Raw genomic sequence first — 20,884 nt, 5'->3', positions numbered from 1 at the left:
CCTAGAACCGAGGACATAGTCACCACCGACAGAACCGGAGCAGGAAGCGTCGCTGATCGAGGTGGAGACGGAGCCGTACAGGGACGGGTGCGATCCCCCTAACGGCTCTTTCTTCTCCGAGGGCTACACGGATCCGGAGTACGAGGCGCTGCTCGTCTACTACAGGCCGGGTCGCCCTGTTCATTCCGAACGGGGCCTAGTCCTGGACAGAGTGCGACGCCCTCTCCAGGGAGGTAAGAGGCTCCCGACGACCATGTCCGTGGAGAGCTTTCTACCAGGAGGCCTCATCATCAGGCATCACGACCAGGAGCGGATGCACGACGTGGAGAAGGAGCTCTCTTCTATGTTTCAGGTCGTCCGACTACCAGGCAGGGACGGCGTGTCAGGGACGAACGCCGGCGCCCTCAGGAAGAGGGCTGAGACGGAGACCAGGGAGGCCATCACCCAGACGCAGAGGAGGCTAAGGCGTAGGGCGGTTAACACCGACCTAGTCCAAGCCACCCAGCCGGAAACCAGCGACGCCACCACGGAGGTGGAGCACACCCTCACCCCACTGGAGCTGCGACAGTGCGACCCAGGCCGAACGGCTCGACACTGCGAAGTGGACGCAGACCGCTCTTCCATGGACCACCTTCTCGAAGTAGACGCAGACCAAGGCCTACCAAGAAGGGCCTATCACCCGGGCGAAATCCAGGAAAGCGCTCCAGACGGCGGACGGCAGCACGGCAGTAGAGGAGCACGCCCCCTGGAGTTCAGAGGCTGCCGTTCAGGCCCTGCCTGCCAGGGAGTCTGTCGAGCTGCAGACATCGATAAGCGCCCCACAGGACAGGGATCGCAGTCAGGTGTCAGCACCGACCGACGCCACTGCCGCCAGTCAGGAGGAGGGAGAAGACGGCGACACAGCGGGACCGCCAACCACCCCGGGGTCACCAGGCCGAGAGAAGGGCCACCAGGACGAGGCTTCTTCCCCTGTCGAGAAGAAACCCCTGGGGAGGAGACGCCGCCGCCCCCGCACCAGGAAGAATAAGACGACGCCGGTCCACCAGGAGGGACCCCAAAGAGGCGGCGTTGTGCGGCGGGCGCTAGTGGTACTTGACGCATGGCTCCGCAACCGGCAAGGCCCGCGCTAGTCAAGTACCCTGAACAACTGGACTGGCGAGGAATAGGCTTACGACTTGTGCATGATACCTGTTCCCAACTAACGCAATCACCTGGACCTCTCCAGAACCACATCGTTGCAGGGGATACCGTGGGTGTATTCTTCGTCTGCGTCCCCCACCCACAGGGAGTAAGACGTCTTCTTTCTAGTCTTTGATTTCGTCATGTGTGATCACAAAATAAAGGGGCTATCTTTTTCTTTTTTTAAGGACAACATTCCTGGAATGCTTTCCTTTTAAAACTCACTCTGAACTTCAACCTCCAATAGCTCCATAGCTCCTTCTTTTCACTTTTTGATATGACTGCGTGTAAGCTACACAATGGCTATCTCAGTTTAATTTGAGCAAAACGTGGAATCTCACCCATTCAATTGCAACTAGGTAACGATCCTCTCCGTAAACTGTACACTTCTGGGTAGATACATTGCGTATTTCATAATAAATGTATGTAAGATTGGACCCTAAAATGCAAGTGTGGCAGTCCTACGTAAGACTAATCATTGCTGTTAATTTGACAAGTTACACATCACCAAATATTTTTAAGAACGAAAAAGAAACGATATACTGTATTTTGCTATTCGTTTAATGTCGTATCATACACAGATAGGTCTTATGACGACGATGGGATAGATAAGACAAGGAATGGGAAGGAAGCGACCGTTGCCTTCCATTAGTGCATAAAGTTTTTTTTTGTCTTGTCGCCTTCCTGGCTACAAATGTGATTCAACAATGAACGCTAAGAATTGAGAAAAATGTATTCTTGTTTCATGTTAGCTACAGCCTTTCTGAAGTGAAAGAAAGTAGTGTGGGCTTAAAACCATGTATAAAATTCGTACTTTTTATCACTTTTAAGACGTCCGATTTTTCGGACGCTATGCACTAATGGGTTTTAATTGAGGCCTGGTGTGAAATTCAGAAACCACAGACCGGGCGAGATGGCCGTGCGGTTAGGAGCGTGCAGCTGTGAGCTCGCATCCGGGAGATACTGGGTTCGAACCCCACTGTCGGCAGCTCTGAAGATGGTTTTTCGTGGTTTCCCATTTTTACACCAGGCAAATGCTGGGGTTGTACCTTAATTAAGGCCACGACCGCTTCCTTCCCATTCCTAGGCCTTTCCTGTCCCATCGTCGCCATAAGACCTACCTGTGTCGGTGCGACGTAAAGAAAAAAAAATCCACAGAAAACCATCTTCAGAACAGCCGACTGCTGGGTTCGAACCCACTATCTCCTGAAAGCATGGTCACAACTACGTGAACCAAACCGCGTAACCAACTCTTTCGTTCAAAAACAGCATCTCAATGCAAGTAGTAATAATAAAGATCCACTTATGTGAGTACTTTATCTTTTCATTCATTTTACCGGGCGAGTTGGCCGTGCGCGTAGAGGCGCGCGGCTGTGAGCTTGCATCCGGGAGATAGTAGGTTCGAATCCCACTATCGGCAGCCCTGAAGATGGTTTTCCGTGGTTTCCCATTTTCACACCAGGCAAATGCTGGGGCTGTACCTTAATTAAGGCCACGGCCGCTTCCTTCCAACTCCTAGGCCTTTCCTATCCCATCGTCGCCATAAGACCTATCTGTGTCGGTGCGACGTAAAGCCCCTAGCAAAAAAAAAAAAAAAAAAAAATATCTTTTCATTAAACTTAAGATGAACTGTCCTTCACACAGTCAAATAAATTATGATATCCCTAATTAAGACAGTTTATACGCTGGCCGAGTAATTAAGGATAATATATCGTGATTCATTCACGGATGGGATTGGCAATATATTCAGAAGGCACGATATCAAGACCATTTTTAAGCCTCATATTATATTATCATAGGCAATTGCTTGCAATCTGTCAAAGATCCTATTGGTTTAAACTGTGCTGGAATATATATGATTTCTTGCTCGTATGGGTCGGTTTATGTTGGCGAAACATGTAGGAAGGTAGCGACGAGGGTTTAAGAGCTTCACAGGCACGTACATTTTTGCCCGTCAGAACATGCTATACATAATAACCATCAAATCATTTTTGATGCAGCTTCTGTCATTTGTAAAGAGAAACATTTTATACCAAGAATCATTCGTGAGGCGATAGAAACTGCTGAGTAGATCACGGCTACCCTCCATAGTTAACTCGTCAACATCTTTCTCCTTGACTCCGGAGGCCCTCATTGTTGGATGCGCTTGAGAACGGTTGGCTGTTGAGAGAGCTCTTGCATTATTGTAGTGATAAAGTTGTTAAAACCTATTGAAATAGCTTAATTTTTTGCATTTGTGATTCATTTAGTGCTATTTATATAGTGGTGTTTAGTGCTTGTTGGTAGAAATTGGGAGTAGTGATATTTATTTATATTTTATAACAAGTAATTCAGTTGGTCTTCAGTAAATGACGTTTTCTAGGTAAAGTAGGCTAGCTAGGTGTACCTCGTTTGTAATTTAGGTTTAGGAAATACTTTAGGTAATAATATTATCTTTAAAAATATTTGTGAATATCTGTAGGTTCGTGGGTATAATACTTACAAAGGCAGATTATCATAAGGAATAGTACCGTAACTTCCGCCGAAATTTCTCCGGTATTTCGTATAGATATCCGTCCAAACTATCGCGAAGGTAATAATTTACTACATTAAAAAACACGACACGCCTGTAAACTTCCATTTAAAAAGTAGTTAAAGAGATTACACGGTAATAGTTAACAGTCGTTGTATTGTTATTGATTATTGTCGCTCCTCATATTCAAATTTTGCATTGTTGGCTACAGTCGTGAACAAAGGAAGTAGTGTTGTCAAGTAAATATAAATAAAAATCAACTGATTGTGTATTCCAATCATTTGTATTTCTGAGTAGGTAGTTAAAGTATCCGTAATTTATATTTCGCTCCCTCGATCTTTAAGTATTTATGAGCGCTTAGCTAATAATAATAAAGTTCATATATCCCAGTAATTGCAGTTCAAGTCCCTGGTGTAGTAGGAGTAGTTTTGATAGAAATATTTGAGAAATTATTGTAGACAACCTTGTATTTTTCAGTAGGCCTAATTAAGGACACTTTTATTCTCCGTTCCGTGGAGTAGGGAAAATAATAGTAATCCACCAGCTGTAATAATCACATAACCACATTTCAGTAGAATTGTAGTGAAGATAAGGTATAATAATAGATAGTATCTTGCCAGTTATACTCGTGTTTTTCTTCGTGTACTGCAATCCTTTCGATACTTAAGCATTTAACCAAACGCAGTGTAGTGTAGTGTAGTTACATTGCAGTATAGATACAGTACATTTAGATAGTGCCGTATCTTGCCTGCTATATTCGTGTGTTATCTTTCGTGTGTATCTATTAGACCGTAATACTAATAATAATTTGTCTAAGCATTTAGCTTTGTTGGTAATCTTTGAGTACAGTAGTTCTTGCAAATTTCATTTCTGTTGTGCTTAATAGTGACATACGGTACCGGTATCGTAATTAGGATACGTCTGAAAGTAGTTTAAGAATTACTGTAGTGTACTGTACAGTAGTATACGAGTAATATCCTATTAGAATTTAGTGTGCTTATTTTATTATTGTAAAATATTTGTGTAGTACTGGTGTAGTAGAGGTATCCGTAGAAACTCTTACGAAATACTGTTTTAATTAGGATAGGCTTAATTGCAGTTTGGAATTGTGTAATTCTTGTGTATTACTTTCGATATTCAGTAATTAACAGCAGTTTTTATCCTGTTAGGGGTCGTAGGATAAAAAATAGAGCACGACTAAGTAGTATTGTAGTGTTGTAGTCGTATATTAATTACCTCATTGTTGTGTGATCTTTGAGTAGGTACTATCCCAGACAATATATCCCTCCGTTTATTTTTTGCAAATAAGTTATTTTATTTTTAATTTCATTTTTTCCCCCGTAAAGAATGGCTAAGGAGCGCGAGTGTACGAACTGTGGGTGTGGCGAGGCATTGATGGGTATGAGGGAGGAGTTGGAAAGTTTGAGGGAGATAATTAGGATTCTCACAGAATACAGGAAGGAAGATAGGACTCCCTCAAACAATGTACAGGTTACAGTAGGTGTACATGAGGGAGGGGAAGGAAAGGGGGGAGTTGTAGATGACAGGTGGTCTAATGTTCTAAGGGGAAGGAGATTGCAGGCTAAGGGCTCTATTCAGGATCAGAATTCAGGACAGGTGTCTGTGCGAAATCGGTACGAGTCACTCCAGGTAGAACAACAGAGGGAAGATGAGGGAAAGGGAACTGTTGGTAAGATGTGTGGAAGTAGGAGGAAGGGAAAAGGTAGGAAAGGGAAATGCAGAGTAGAGGATAGGAAAAGACGGGTGGAACAGGGTCATGGGAAGGAGAAAAGGGAGGAGGAAGTAGCTTCTGCAGTTATCAGGAAAGATAGGGCTGACCAGGAGGGGAGGGTATCAAATGAGGTGGGTAGGGTTGAGGCTCTGGTCATGGGGGATTCCATCGTTAGACACGTGGGGAAAGTGTGTGGAGGAAAGGGAACCAGGGTAGAATGTTATCCAGGAATTAGGTTGAGGCAGATGTTGAGGAAAGTAGAAGAGAGGGAGGAGAAGGTTGTAGTGTTTCACGTTGGTACCAACAACGTAAGGCAAGCTGATATAAGTACCAACATAGTTGGAGATGTGTGGGATCTGGTAAATGCAGCACGGGTGAAGTTTAAAAAAGCGGAGATTGTTATTAGTGGAATACTGTGTAGGAGGGATACTGACTGGAGGGTGATAGGGGATTTAAACGAGACTATGGAGTGGGTATGTGGGAAACTGGGAGTGAAATTTCTAGATCCTAATGGGTGGGTAGGAGATAGGGATCTGCGCTCGGATGGCCTTCATTTAAACCGCAGTGGTACGTATAAGTTAGGAAATTTGTTTGGAAGGGTAATAGGGAGGTACATTCAGGGAAACGGGATGGCCTAGGGAGCGGTGATAAGGGAACAGGGAACTGGAATTCAAGTAGGGATGACATAAAATTGTTAGTGTTGAACAGTAGAAGTATTGTAAAGAAAGGAATAGAATTAATTTAATAGATATATACACACCAGATATTGTAATAGGAGTTGAATCATGGCTGAGAAATGATATAATGGATGCAGAAATTTTCTCACGGCAATGGAGTGTGTAGCGTAGAGATAGGATAGGAATGGTGGGAGGGGGAGTGTTCATTCTGGTGAAAAAAGAATTTGTAAGCTACGAAAAAGTTAAAGATGAGACACATGAAATTCTAGGTGTAGGCCTAAGGCTCATTTCTAAAGATTATAGGCAACTTGATATATTTTGAGTGTACAGATCGGGAAAGGGTAGCACTGACGCGCATTCGGAATGATTTGATAGGATAGTCGGCTATGTGGGAAACGACATGAACAGAAATGTGATTGTAGCGAGAGATCTGAATTTGCCAGATGTCAATTGGGAAGGAAATGCGAACGACAGGAAGCATGACCAACAAATGGCAAATAAGTTAATATGGGAAGGACAGCTGATTCAGAAAGTGATGGAACCAACCAGAGGGAAAAATATCCTGGATGTAGTGCTGATAAAACCAGATGAGCTCCATAAGGAAACTGAAGTAATAGATGGTATTAGTGATCATGAAGCTGTTTTTGTGGTAGTTAAAAATAAATGTGATAGAAAGGAAGGTCTTAAAAGTAGGACTATTAGGCAGTACCATATGGCTGATAAACTAGGCATGAGGCAGTTTCTAAAAAGTAACTATGATCGGTGGAAAACGGTAAATAAAAATGTAAACAGACTCTGGGTTGGGTTTAAAGAAATTGTTGAGGAATGCAAAAACAGGTTTGTACCTTTAAGGGTGGTAAGGAATGGTAAAGACCCACCTTATTATAATAAAGAAATAAAGAGATTAAGAAGGAGGTACAGACTGGAAAGAAATATGTTAGAAATGGCTGTGGAAGTAAGGAGAAATTGAAGGAACTTACTAGAAAATTGAATCTAGCAAAGAAGGCAGCTAAGGATAACATGATGGCAAGCATAATTGGCAGTCATACAAATTTTAGTGAAAAATGGAAGGATATGTATAGGTATTTTAAGGCAGAAACAGGTTCCAAGAAGGACATTCCAGGAATAATTAATGAACAAGGGGAGTGTGTATGTGAGGATCTTCAAAAGGCAGAAGTATTCAGTCAGCAGTATGTAAAGATTGTTGGTTACAAGGATAATGTCGAGATAGAGGAGGAGACTAAGGCCAAAGAAGTAATAAAATTTACATATGATAACAATGACATTTACAATAAGTTACAAAAGTTGAAAACTAGAAAAGCGGCTGGAATTGATCAGATTTCTGGGGACATACTAAAGACAATGGGTTGGGATATAGTAACCATATCTGAAGTACTTATTTGATTATTGTTTGGTCGGAGGAGCTATACCAGATGAATGGAGAGTTGCTATAGTAGCCCCTGTGTATAAAGGAAGAGTGATAGACATAAAGCTGAAAATTACAGGCCAGTAAGTTTCACATGCATTGTATGTAAGCTTTGGGAAGGCATTATTTCTGATTATATTAGACATGTTTGTGAAATTAATAACTGGTTCGATAGAAGGCAGTTCGGTTTTAGGAAAGGTTATTCCACTGAAGCTCAACTTGTAGGATTCCAGCAAGATATAGCAGATATCTTGGATTCAGGAGGTCAAATGGACTGTATCGCGATTGACCTGTCTAAAGCATTTGATAGGGTGGACCATGGGAGACTACTGGCAAAAATGAGTGCAATTGGACTAGACAAAAGAGTGACTGAATGGGTTGCTATATTTCTAGAAAATAGATCTCAGAGAATTAGAGTAGGAGAAGCTTTATCTGACCCTGTAATAATTAAGAGGGGAATTCCTCAAGGCAGTATTATCGGACCTTTATGTTTTCTTATATATATAAATGATATGAGTAAAGGAGTGGAATCGGAGGGAAGGCTTTTTGCGGATGATGTTATTCTCTATAGAGTGATAAATAAGTTACAAGATTGTGAGCAACTGCAACGTGACCTCGAAAATGTTGTGAGATGGACAGCAGGCAATGGTATGTTGATAAACGGGGCTAAAAGTCAGGTTGTGAGTTTCATAAATAGGAAAAGTCCTCTCAGTTTTAATTACTGCCTTGATGGGGTGAAAGTTCCTTTTGGGGATCATTGTAAGTATCTAGGTGTTAATATAAGGAAAGATCTTCATTGGGGTAATCACATAAATATGATTGTACATAAAGGGTACAGATCTCTGCACATGGTTATGAGGGTGTTTAGGGGTTGTAGTAAGGATGTAAAGGAGAGGGCATATAACTCTCTGGTAAGACCCCAACTAGAGTATGGGACCCTCACCAGGATTACCTGATTCAAGAACTGGAAAAAATCCAAAGAAAAGCAGCTCGATTTGTTCTGGGTGATGTCCGACAAAAGAGTAGCGTTACAAAAATGTTGCAAAGTTTGGGTTGGGAAAAAATGAAATGTCGTATGGCTTTTAGTGCCGGGATATCCCAGGACGGGTTCGGCTCGCCAGGTGCAGGTCTTTCTATTTGACTCCCGTAGGCGACCTGCGCGTCGTGATGAGGATGAAATGATGAAGACAACACATACACCCATCCCCCATGCCGTAGGAATGAACCAATTAAGGTTAAAATCCCCGACCCGGCCGGGAATCGAACCCGGGACCCTCTGAACCGAAGGCCAGTACGCTGACCGTTCAGCCAACGAGTCGGACTTTGGGTTGGGAAGAATTGAGAGAAAGAAGAAGAGCTGCTCGACTAAGTGGTATGTTCCGAGCTGTCAGCGGAGAGATGGCGTGGAATGACATTAGTAGACGAATAAGTTTGAATGGCGTTTATAAAAGTAGGAAAGATCACAATATGAAGATAATGTTGGAATTCAAGAGGACAAACTAGGGCAAATATTCGTTTATAGGAAGGGGAGTTAGGGATTGGAATAACTTACCAAGGGAGACGTTCAATAAATTTCCAATTTCTTTTAAATCATTTAGGAAAAGGCTAGGAAAGCAACAGCTAGCGAATCTGCCACCTGGGCGATTGCCCTAAATGCAGATCAGTATTGATTGATTGATTGATTGATTTATTGATGAACTATTTTTCTAACAGGGTCTCTCTATCTTGAGGGACTGCCTGGCCGAGGCGGTAAAGGCGTGCTCGGTTCGCCCGGAAGGACTGGTTCGAATCCCCGTCAGGAAGTCGTAAAATTTAAGAAACGAGATTTCCACTTCCGGAGGTGCATATGGCCCTGGGGTTCACTCAGCCTACACAAAAAATGACTACCAGGTTAATTCATGGGGGCAACGGCGGAGGTGCATATAGCCCTGAGGTTCACTCAGCCTACACAAAAAATGAGTACCAGGTTAATTCCTGGGGGCAAAGGCGGCCGGGCGTAGAGCTAACCACTCTACCCCATCACGTGCCTCGGTTAACAATGGTGGAAGCCTTTACCTTCCACTCCTCCAAGGGCCTTCATGGCCTGTACGGAGATGACTGTCTTTGTTTTGTCTCTCTATCTTGAATCTGGTTACTATGGAGTGACAGTTGCCATGTTGCCAATACATTATTTGTTATTGTTCTGAAGACGATCCTGGTCGCAGGATCGAAACTCGTCAGCACATTATTTACATTACGCAACCTAATATCCCCAAGTTATTATTATGTCATTTAGTGGTCGTGAAAGTCTACGTACCGTACTAAAATACTTTTTCTACTTGTATTTTGATATTTACCTTCTTATAAGTGTATTGTGAAAATGAGAGACATCTTTATTCATATGATTTATTGTGATGTTCAAAGTTCCAAGAACTTACTTGAGACGTGTCTACCATTCCCTTCTTTTGCCTGGAAGTGCTACTATCCCAAAAGTATTATAATTCTAAAGGGAAATAAAAGATTACTTCTACGATACGACTATACGCACGTTAGCAATCGTTGAAATCCTTGAAAATATGCGAGAGGAAACCTAAATGCAAGAAACAGTTCACTGCATGGGCGGAAACGCGAAATGCAACCGAATAATTTGAAGCTAACTATAATTAATAACTGCAGTTATAGCGAGGGAGAAATATAAGGGATCGAAGTTACGTGACGCAGAATATTACAACTACAACAAAAAGAGCGGAAGACATTTAATAGGTCCCATCTAACAATTCTGTCGTGCTTCTAGATACTAATAACAGTATGGTCTCAGCTACCTAGTGTAGGCACTTTGATTTAACGCCAGTTAGGCTGCTTGCATGTCAATTTCAACGTTCCATTCTCCACTTCCAGATGGCAATGGGAGACCTATGGGCGACAAGGCGAAGCCACAGTTAAGAGGTCACCGATTTCGTTGAGATTCAACGTGTTCAAGGATTTGTGCCATTGGCCTTTATTTAGCGAGGAGAAAATGGCCCGTTGTATTGAACAGCTATCAATAGCTGTTGGCAATTTAAGCGATAGTATCTGCAGCATCACTGGGCTATTGATCAGTGCCACTGATTTCCACGCGGGTGTCTCGAGTTCCAGGTGCACCAACGCCTTATTTTACAATTTTTCTTTGTCCATGCAAAGTAGAAAATACAGAGATTAATAATATAAACTAGACCACCTCTGTGGTGTAGTGGTTAGTGTGATTAGCTGCCACTCCCGGAGGCCCGAGTTCGATTCCCGGCTCTGCCACGAAATTTGAAAATTGGTACGAGGACTGGAACGGCGTCCACTCAGCTTCGGGAGGTCAACTGAGTAGAAGGGGATTCGATTCCCACCTCAGCCATCCTCGAAGTGGTTTTCCGTGGTTTCTCACATCTCCTCCAGGCAAATCCCGGGATGGTACCTAACTTAAGGCCACGGTCGCTTCTTTCCCTGTTCCTTGTCTATCCCCTCCGATCCTCCAATCCCCTCCCCCTCCGCCACAAGGCTCCTGTTCGGCGTAACAGGTAAGGCCACCTGGGCGAGCTACTGTTCCTCCACTCCAGTTGTATCCCCGACCCAAAGCCTCATGTTCCAGGACACTGTCCTTGAGGCGGTAGAGGTGGAATCCCTCGCAGAGTCCGAGGGAAAAATCAACCCTGGAGGGTAAACGGATTAAGAAGAAGAAGAAGAAGAAATATATAAGCTATGTCAAAAGAAGCATATTTGTACTAAATATTAATAATTGGTTATCTCCCTCCTCTGAATTCCGTACGCTTTCTGGGAAGTAATGAAAAAAAAATGACAATACGGGACGACAGTAAACGAGTTTACAGTACAGCTTATATTTAATCGGGGCGTTTCCTAGCCCTCATGCACAAAGAAAAGAAACAGTAAGAAGAAAGGTAAATAATAATGGAGTGACTACTGCTAGACTGGTGCAGCCCTTATAAGGCAGATCCTCCGACAAGGGTGGATGGCATCTGTCATGTATGAGAAAATGTGTGGGGTTAATGGGACAGAGCCGATCGTCATCTTTAGAAAGCATCTCAAATTAATTGAAAATGGCATTTTCCAAAAACTTTGATTTCTCTCAAATGATGAATACTTCCGCGGAAGGCAAAGCCGACAGGCGCGGAATATTTGTGAGGATACAAGACAGGTAAGCAAATGTTTAAATATGAAGCGCTCTTTTCAAAAATATGTTTTAAGTGGGACCGCCTAGCAAAATGCCTATTTTTAGATTTGCATTCGTATATTTTATTTATGTAGCCCATTTCTTAGTGACAAGTTAAGAGGGGACATATTTTACAATCATCATCATCATCGTCAACATCATCATCATTATCGCTGCCTCTGTGGATCAGTGATAGAGTGTCGGCTTCCGGATCCCAAGAAGCGCGGGTTCAGACCCGGCAGAGGTAGTCGAATTTTTGAAGGACGGAAAACGTCCATTCCACACTCCATGTCGTACGATGTCGGCATGTAAAAGATCTCTGGTGGTACATTTGGTGTTTACCGACAAAATTTATTGAAACTCAGCCATAGATCCCCAACAGAGATTCGGTTTACTCTGCCTAGTAGGCGTAGAGCAAAACGGAACGTCGAAATTGACGAACAGGCAACGTCAAATGAAGAAGTCTGCACACGGCAGCTAAGACCATTCTATTATTATTATTATTATTATTATTATTATTATTATTATTATTATTATTATTATCATCACTCTCCTTTCTTTCTTAGTCCGTTTACCCTCAATTGTTGGTTTTTCCCTCGGACATAGCGAGGGATTCCACCTCTACCGTCTCAAGGCTAGTGTCTGGAGCGTGAGACTTTGGGTCGAGGCGATAAAACTGGGGTGGAGGACCAGTACCTTGTCCATCACCTGCTATGCTGAACAGGGTCCTTGCGGGAGGGCGAGAGGGGGTGGGAAGATCGGAAGAGACAGACAAGGAAGAGGGAAGGAAGCGGCCGTGGCCATAAGTTAGGTACCATCCCGGCATTTGCCTGGAGAAGTAGCCACGGAAAACCACTTCGATGACGGCTGAAGTGAGAATAGAACTCACCTCTACTCAGTTGACCTCCCGATGCTGGGTGGACCATGTTTCAGCCCTCGTATCACTTTTCAAATTTCGTGGCCGAGCCGGGAATCGAAGCCGGGTCTCCGGGAAGAGGGGGGGGGGGCAACTAATCACACTAACCATACAACACAGCCAGGGGGTTAGAACCTACCCCCAATGGATTTTTTGATAAAAGAAAATACACAGAAACTGGCAATAAACTAAATAAACGTTCAGAGACATAACCGTCAAACCAACAGATCTGTAATTTACTTGTATCAGTGTCGTTATAATGACCAGTCCTTCATGCACTTCCTTGTGTTCCACCACCATTTTGTAACTACAACCCCCCCCCCCTCCCTCCACCTTTCCCGTCGGCAGATCCTGGCTACGCTTACGCTACTGAACACAGAGGCGGACATGATCATCATTCTACTGACTGAAATATCTGAACCCCAAATTTTGAGGCATGTTAGAAACTGGGCCTCTTATTAAAAAATCTGATTTATGCACTAAAAGTCAAATTAGCATAGGCCTAAATATGTAAGAAATTCGTTTGGGCCTAACCTGGTTACACGTAACTTCACAGTAAACTAAACATCCAGTAGCCGTGTTCAGTAACTTCGGGGTTAGAGCGCTGGCCTTCCAAGCTCAAGTTGGCAGGTTCGACCCCGGCTCAGTCCGATGGAATTTTAAGGTGTTCAAATACGTCAGCCTCGTGTCGGCACGTAACAGAAATCCTAAGGGACAAAATTCTGGCACCTCGGCGTCTACTAAAACCATAAAAGTAAAACATTTAAAATGTGATTTTTCGATTTAGAATAAAGACGAAGCTATTGCGCAACACTGTTGGATACATCAGATCGCCCTACTCAGTCATCTGTATGCTGCTTTCTAATTTCTTCTACAACAAGAATGAAACTTTCTGAAAACGCACCTCCTGTATCAACATATTTAAAATATGGGCAAATCACTGATTTATTACTACCTGTAGGATCAAGTGCTTTAATTAGTGTTTTATGTTTAATCTCAACTTATTTAATTTAATATTATCTTTCGATGCCCAGGATCAAGAAAGTGTTGTGTGCCAGAAGGAAAGCGGCCACCAGGAAGATCTAAAACAAGATGTGGAATCAGGTCCGGGAAGATATAAGAAGGATGGGCCTGATGGAATGTGATGCATAAGACAGAAGAAATTCATGGCGGCAGTACGTTGGTGAGTTCCAGCACCAACAGAGTTACCAGTGACCACAGCAGTAAGTTTTTTTTTTTTTTTTTTTTTAAGGGTTTTGTACAGTCATTATTCTTCTTCCTCTTGACTTTTTCTCAATTACTTAGCCCGCCTGGTGGCCATGATCATTAAGGCGTTGAAGTCTATATGGTCTGACACCGCGGTTAGCCGTTTGGAGTCCCGTTGGTCGAAAACAATTTCAGCATAAGAATGTTGGACGGCAATCATTAGCTTGCGTTCCAAAAGCTTGAATTAAATTCCAAACCGCTCCGCAGTGCACATATGGAGTGAGGTATGTGACGCTGTTGATGGTGATTCGTCCATCGGATGGAGACCTAAAGCTTTAGTGTTATTCGACAGGAGTAGGCTACGTGCCGACACCGGGTTTCACCCTCTCTCTACCTCATCATCCCACATCCAGACGCGGCGCAGGTTGCCTATGGGGGTCAAATAGAAAGACGTGCATCAGGTGAGCCGAACATATCTTCCGACACTCCTGGCGTTAAAAGCCACAGTATAAATAAATTCAAGTTACTTGGAATAAGCTGAGTTTTACGGTCGGATGCCCTTCCTGACGCCAAAACTATGTGGAGCTGTGTATTCACTATTGTGTGTTTCTGTGGTGGTTCGTAGTGCGATTTGTTGTATGTAAATGAAGATGCGATTTAAGACGCCCACAAACACAAGAGACCCCGGGATAGAGGAACTGATCAGACGCGGCACAAATCTCCGACCCGGCAGGGAATCGAACCTGGACTCTTTCAACCGAAGAACGTTATGCCGACCAAAGGAGCTGGACTTTTGTGAACTGTTATTCCTCCACAAATTCTCGCAGCAGTCTTCTTTTTTGCTAGCCTCAAAATATAAATTAGACTAACTATTAAGTTGACAATACAACACATCCCTTATATTAAATCCCAAAATTTGCAGCATTCCTCACGTGGTACAGTGTTTCTCTAATCTTCATTCCCATGCGGCTAAATTCTGACGCCAACTACCACGCGCCAAGCTGTATCACTGGATAAGACTAAACTGACATTTCCCGCCAAATTCATTTTAGTATACAGGTACAAGTCAAGACATATCCAATGGTACACTAAATCGGAAAATAACAGCAATCTGTTCATATCAGTTCACTATAAATAAATATGTAGATTGTTTTAATAGAAATAACGTAATTATTTAAAAAAATAATAAGTAATTCACAATAATCACCTGTTTTTGGTGTGTTGTTATGGGCATCATTAACTGCCGATAATATTACGTTCTGAATTATACCTCAGCAAAGCATGATCGGAGTTGACGTTAACATGAAAAGGCGCAAACACACCTCAAAGGATTCGGATGAGAATTCTACAAAATCATGTTTTCCTTCACATGTATTTCAGCAACAAGTACTGCCTGTAGTTGCATGACTATTTTTTCAAGCAATTACATTCCCCGATATCTCGGATAATTTTGAGAAAAGGGTACGAAGCAAGGGGGGCTCTTGCCGTGCATTATCATAATATAAGTTTGGGACGAAATTCCCCCCTTCCCCTCTTCTCATAAGAACAAAACTATAGCCGAAGTACGTACAGTACGCGAACCTTTTCTCGATACCTGAGCTCCCTACTGCTGAATCGGAAAAGGTTCGCGTACTATAGGTCTCAGTATTATTAAATCCCACTCTTAAGAGAAAATTTATGGAAATGTGATCAATATGGAAAGGCATTTCTAAAGTATTGAAACTAGGAATGCTGGTATAGAAAAAACAAGTCTCGAGAGACTTTAAGAAAATAGAAACGAAAATAAAGAATGCAGTCAAGTAAAACTAATGGAATTATTGCTTTAAATAACTACAATCGTGGAACTCGAAATATCAAATGTACAGTACTTCAGAATTACTTTTATACTTTCCAGTTAAAATAAAACGAAACATCTCTTGTAACACATTTTCCTGTAAGCTCTACAGTCGTTCGTAAATATCAACCACTGTTCCAACGACACAACAAAGGGGGAATCGTTGAAAAGAAGAGTCTGTCAAGTTCATTCACCCTTACTTTCTTTTTTTGTAGAAGTCAAAGATAAAAGCCCCTATATTATGCCTCCCGACTTTTGAACCACACACACCCTCTTTAGAAAGCGAGGACGGAAAAATAAAAAAAACTCGACACTATCTGGAGAGAACAAATGGGTTCATTGACCTTGTCTTCTAACAAACTAGTGGGGGATGCCGCTCCCACGGTACGACCCCGTGACGTCACAGCTTGGACTAGGGTTGAGGTCGTCGACCCCATAGACGGCCGTATTTCAACACTTCCAGCGTTCCTTTGATGAAATGAACAGTGCGTCTCTCTGATACTAATACGTTCTAACTTACCAATACTGAAAGTTTGCAACACATTTTAATTGAAGTAAACATTCCTATATGATATCGTAAAAAGTATCTCCACAACTACCCCTATCTTAAGTCCACAGACTCACTTGCAGCATTAATAAAATTCTGGCACTTATTATTCAACGAAAGCAGCTCATACACATTTAATATTGAGTAGAACTTCGTGAAATTTCACAATAAATATGCATTCAAATACTTATCTGACATTGTGACACCTGTTGCTTGAATGGGGCATTAAATTAGTTTCGAAATTACACATCTTATGAATATTAAAAGAAATAGTTAAAAATATTTACTTACCTATCTTTCACAATCTTCACGATTTCTCTGGACTTCACATTCTTATTTCACCTTTATCCAACACACACGCCCATTTAAATAAAGCTAAGGCGGACATCGAGCTTCAATTCTTGTCTACGACAGTGACATCTACCGCTGAACTCAACTACTGAAAATTCAATAGTTTTCAAGATTGTCAGTAGAGATCGCACCAGTCAGTTAGTTTCAACACCTCATTTCCTGGACAGAGACTAGGGGAGGGGGTTAATGAATGGTGGAAAATTTCCAGTGGAAATACTCGGCAAGAACTCTTTACCGGAAACTATAACTTTGCATTTTTGATGTGATTATCTGTGCCATTTTCGCAAAATGAACGTTGAATATTTCAGTCAAAGTTTTTAAGGAGAAACATCTTGTTTTGGAAAACACTTTATCTTATCCTACTTGAATTCTTTCTCATTTTTGTTTTTGAGGCGATTTCTACAACGTATGGGCATTGAAGATAACCTCTTACTCTTACAACATTACATTCTAGACAACACTTTTCAGCTGTTAGTTATCATGTTTTCTTAACATCACAAGTCACAAAGTTTATCTACTCAAATGGCAAAGTTATCAGCAAAAGGGCAACTAGCATAGTAACGGACCCATGAACTGAAAACGAGAAAATAGCCCTCCAGTCTTCAATCAATTAAACAGGGATATTTGAGAAGGGCGAATGAGGAAGGAAAACTTTTTTGAATACTTATATTTCCTGTCAACAATAAAATAAGTAAATATCAGTCTTGGGTAACATCCTAAAACACCTACAAAAACTTTCAGTGCTGAACATAACATTACAGTAAAAAGGTAAAAAAACAAAAAGAGAGAAGAGATTCAACATTTCACTCACCAAATGCAGTCTAGAAAGCAATGAATAACAGATGGACAAAAAAATCAATATTATGAACATATAAAAAATAATGTAACAGTCCATCTCCTCTTATTTTCACTATATTTCTTCCAGTAACCCTTGAAATAACAATGTTCCTCAAAACCAACACTAAATACATAAATAAAGAATTCATTATCAATGAGAACATGAACTTACGGTACCGGTACTGTAACTTATAGCAACATAAGGGATTTTTCACAGATTACTTTTCTTTATAACTAGTCAACCATGTAACTTACGTTTTAAATTCTCAGCAAGTTTGTCCATAAATTGAAAAGTATCCAAATAATCAGCACGAGTTACATTATTCATACCCTTGATGCAAATTGCCAGGTCCTTGGTCATGAATCCATCTTCAATTGTCTCGACACACACTTGTTCCAACTTCTCAGCAAAGTTCTTCAGAGGAGTATTGTTGTCCAACTTAGCACGATGAAGTAATCCTCTGGTCCAGGCAAAGATTGAAGCAATGGGGTTAGTTGAAGTTTCTTTACCTTGTTGATGGAAACGGTAGTGACGTGTTACGGTACCATGTGCAGCTTCAGCTTCAACTGTCTTTCCATCCGGGCAGATAAGTACAGATGTCATTAAGCCTAAAGAACCATACCCTTGTGCAACAGAATCTGACTGTACATCTCCATCATAATTCTTACAAGCCCAAACAAATCCTCCTTCAGATTTCATAGCATAAGCTACCATATCATCGATTAACCTATGCTCATACCAGATTCCTTTGGTTTCAAATTGAGACTTGTATTCATTATCATAAATGACTTGGAATATATCTTTAAATCTTCCATCATATTTTTTCAGAATAGTGTTCTTTGTGCTAAGATATAAAGGATAGCCTCTGTCTAAAGCATATTTAAAGGATGCATGAGCAAAGGCCTTGATACTGTCATCTGTGTTAAACATACCCAATGCTACACCGGGTCCCTGAAAAGTGTGAACAACAGTCTTGATACTTTCCTGACTTGGATCGTCTGGAATCCAGCTAAGTTCCAGTCTTCCACCGTTGGGCACAACGAAATCTGTAGCTTTGTATTGATCTGCATGAGCATGACGACCAATTATAATAGGCTTCTCCCAACCAGTCACAAGTCGAGGAATATTTTTGCAAATTATTGCTTCCCTAAACACTGTACCACCCAAAATGTTTCGAATAGTACCATTAGGAGACTTCCACATCTTCTTCAACTTAAATTCTTCTACTCGTTTTTCATCAGGTGTAATGGTAGCACACTTAATTCCCACATTATACTTTTTAATAGCGTTAGCACAGTCTACCGTAATTTGATCCTCGGTTTGATCTCTTGATTCGATTCCAAGATCATAAGTATGAAGTTCAATGTCTAGGTATGGAAGTATAAGCTTTTCCTTAATGAGGTCCCAAATAATTCTTGTCATCTCATCACCCAGAATATCAACAACCGGTCCTGCCTTTATCTTTGCCATGTTACTCAAGATAAGAGCACTGTTTTAGCACTAATCAACTACTCTCTCAAAGACCGGATCGCACCACAGAGTACACGCACTGAGCAAAGTGTATAACAAGCTCGATAATCAAGTGACTTAATAAGTTCGATCTATTATAAATATCTGCTTAGTCACTTACTGTCACTGACGTGGAAGCGATAGTGGAACGCCCCTTGAGCTGTACGATAGCAAGACCTTGGGCATAGGTCAGTCTCGATCTCGACTACGTTACGTTATCGATGTTATAACATTAAGTTATGCCAACTATTAATGCAGTTTCGAAACATATCCCTATAAAATTAGCCACCATTATCTGCAAGCTAAGGAGAAAATTTAAGTCAAATCTGTAATTTAATGTTTAGCTTAGAATTTATTGAAAGATGTAAAAAGAGAAACGATTTGATTTATAGTTATTGAAAAGTTAGATAAAACAACAACTTAGCGGACAATTTTGACTGTTGGAGATGCTATTGGTACTAACTGAAACTATGCTAGTATGTTCAAATGTTTTTGTTTACCGTAAACAAATACAATAAGTCTACTATATTCACCCCTCTAAAATATGTGCAGAATGCACTTATGCTATGTTTTTTGGACTCTATTTGCCGTGTGATGTACTTTTTATGCGCATAGTGGCTGGACGACAGTAAAAAAGTCCATAAGTATCAAGTAGAAGAAGAAGAGTCTCTATATACTATATTTGCCGTAAACAAACCTAAAATTTTATTGATGTTTATTGAGCATGAATCTGAAAAGATTTACTCAGATTCGCGGGAAGAAGATCCTTTATTCTAAATCGCAATGAATGACATTTCCAAAAGTTAGGCCTATTGTGTCGTTTTTGAATAGTTAGGTTTATCACGTAAAATATTTATTTTGGTACGTAATTATTTATGTGCATTTAAGGGAAATTCTCAAGTTAATGGATTTACACATTTTCTCTCACATTCCCTTTATGTATAGAACGTAAGTAAATATGTGATTTAAGGTATAACTTATGGGGAATTACAAGGACTTTTCAAATTCGGTTCCTTACGTATTTATAATCTGCCCTGCGTGTATAGGGACGTTAAAATACATCTCCGGTATCTCGTGCCTGTCGGAAGAGTTGATCGAACGGGGTAAGTCTCAGAGGTTATAAATTAGGTAGGATGGGTTGGTGACTGCGGACCGCCTAACTGAGTATGACATTGTTTCCATTTGTGTCTCGCTCCTGGGAGTAAAATTTTCTGTCCGACTACCCCTGATAAGCATCCGTTCTCATCTGCTGTGAGGGTATAGGTTTGCAAGGCCCAAGGAGGCCTTCATTCTCACACCTTCTGTGGCCCTTAACTTTCTTTTGAGATATTCTTTCCCTCCGATCAGTGTTAAAGAAGTGATGGTTGTCTTGTACTTCCTGTAAAACAATAGTCACCACACAGTACATATTCCTTAATTCAGTATGCACTAAGTAGGTAATTGAAAAGTGCTGCAAGAGAGGTGCAGTTTTGCTTTGTAGATGTAGAAATGAAGAATGCCAATAGCCCAAGAGGGTTTATGGGATCATAGGTTAGTTATTACAAGCATTCAAAGACATATTTGCTGAGAATCAGGCTGCAGTAAAAATTGGGGCAAGATTGAGCTCTTGGCAAAGCTGACAAGAATGTAGCCTAATCCTTTATCTTTTTCTGATTGTTCATTGAGAGGCATAAAATGGCTAAGTTGGGTGTAAGTATTGCAAGCTGTCAGTTTATCTTGCTTCAGAGACTTGCTCTTAATTATACCATCAAAAACATGGAATATAATATATTAATAATGGTATGTGGCCCCCGAAGAGGCTTAGTGGAGGTAATTAGAATTGATGCCGTATAGGCGACCTGTGCGTCTGTGAGGATGGGCCCCTACCTATGATGAAGACGGCATGCACACCCAGCCTTGAGGCATCAGATTTAACCAATGAAGGTTAAAATCCCCAAGGCCTAGGGAGTCTTTCATTTTCACGCCCTTTGTGGTCCTTGTCTT

The 20,884-nt window shown here is 41.5% G+C and overlaps 2 protein-coding genes across 2 annotated transcripts in view; both read right to left on the bottom strand.

Moving 5' to 3' along the window:
• ttk (zinc finger and BTB domain-containing protein ttk) overlaps positions 1 to 16,600 on the bottom strand; it is a 436,183-nt gene extending 419,583 nt beyond the window's left edge. The window contains exon 1 of the mRNA XM_067157914.2: positions 16,495 to 16,600. The gene's annotated coding sequence lies outside the window, so the exon portion shown is untranslated. The remainder of the gene's footprint in view (positions 1 to 16,494) is intronic.
• An 850-nt stretch (positions 16,601 to 17,450) lies between these two features.
• On the bottom strand, positions 17,451 to 19,071 carry Idh (isocitrate dehydrogenase [NADP] cytoplasmic). The gene has a single exon (XM_067158348.1). The coding sequence runs from the start codon at positions 18,860 to 18,862 to the stop codon at positions 17,630 to 17,632; it is 1,233 nt and encodes a 410-aa protein (XP_067014449.1). The 5' UTR covers positions 18,863 to 19,071; the 3' UTR covers positions 17,451 to 17,629.
• Positions 19,072 to 20,884: the final 1,813 nt, after the last annotated feature.

Source organism: Anabrus simplex, chromosome 14 (assembly GCF_040414725.1).
Source record: "Anabrus simplex isolate iqAnaSimp1 chromosome 14, ASM4041472v1, whole genome shotgun sequence".
Taxonomy (NCBI): Eukaryota; Metazoa; Arthropoda; class Insecta; order Orthoptera; family Tettigoniidae; genus Anabrus; species Anabrus simplex.
Note: the sequence above shows the minus strand (reverse complement) of the source record. Positions and strands in the feature narration are given on the sequence as shown.

What these genes read in the sequence shown, in the direction of transcription:
- Idh (XM_067158348.1), bottom strand. Translation starts at nt 18,862, where the DNA reads ATGGCAAAGATAAAGGCAGGACCGGTTGTTGATATTCTGGGTGATGAG.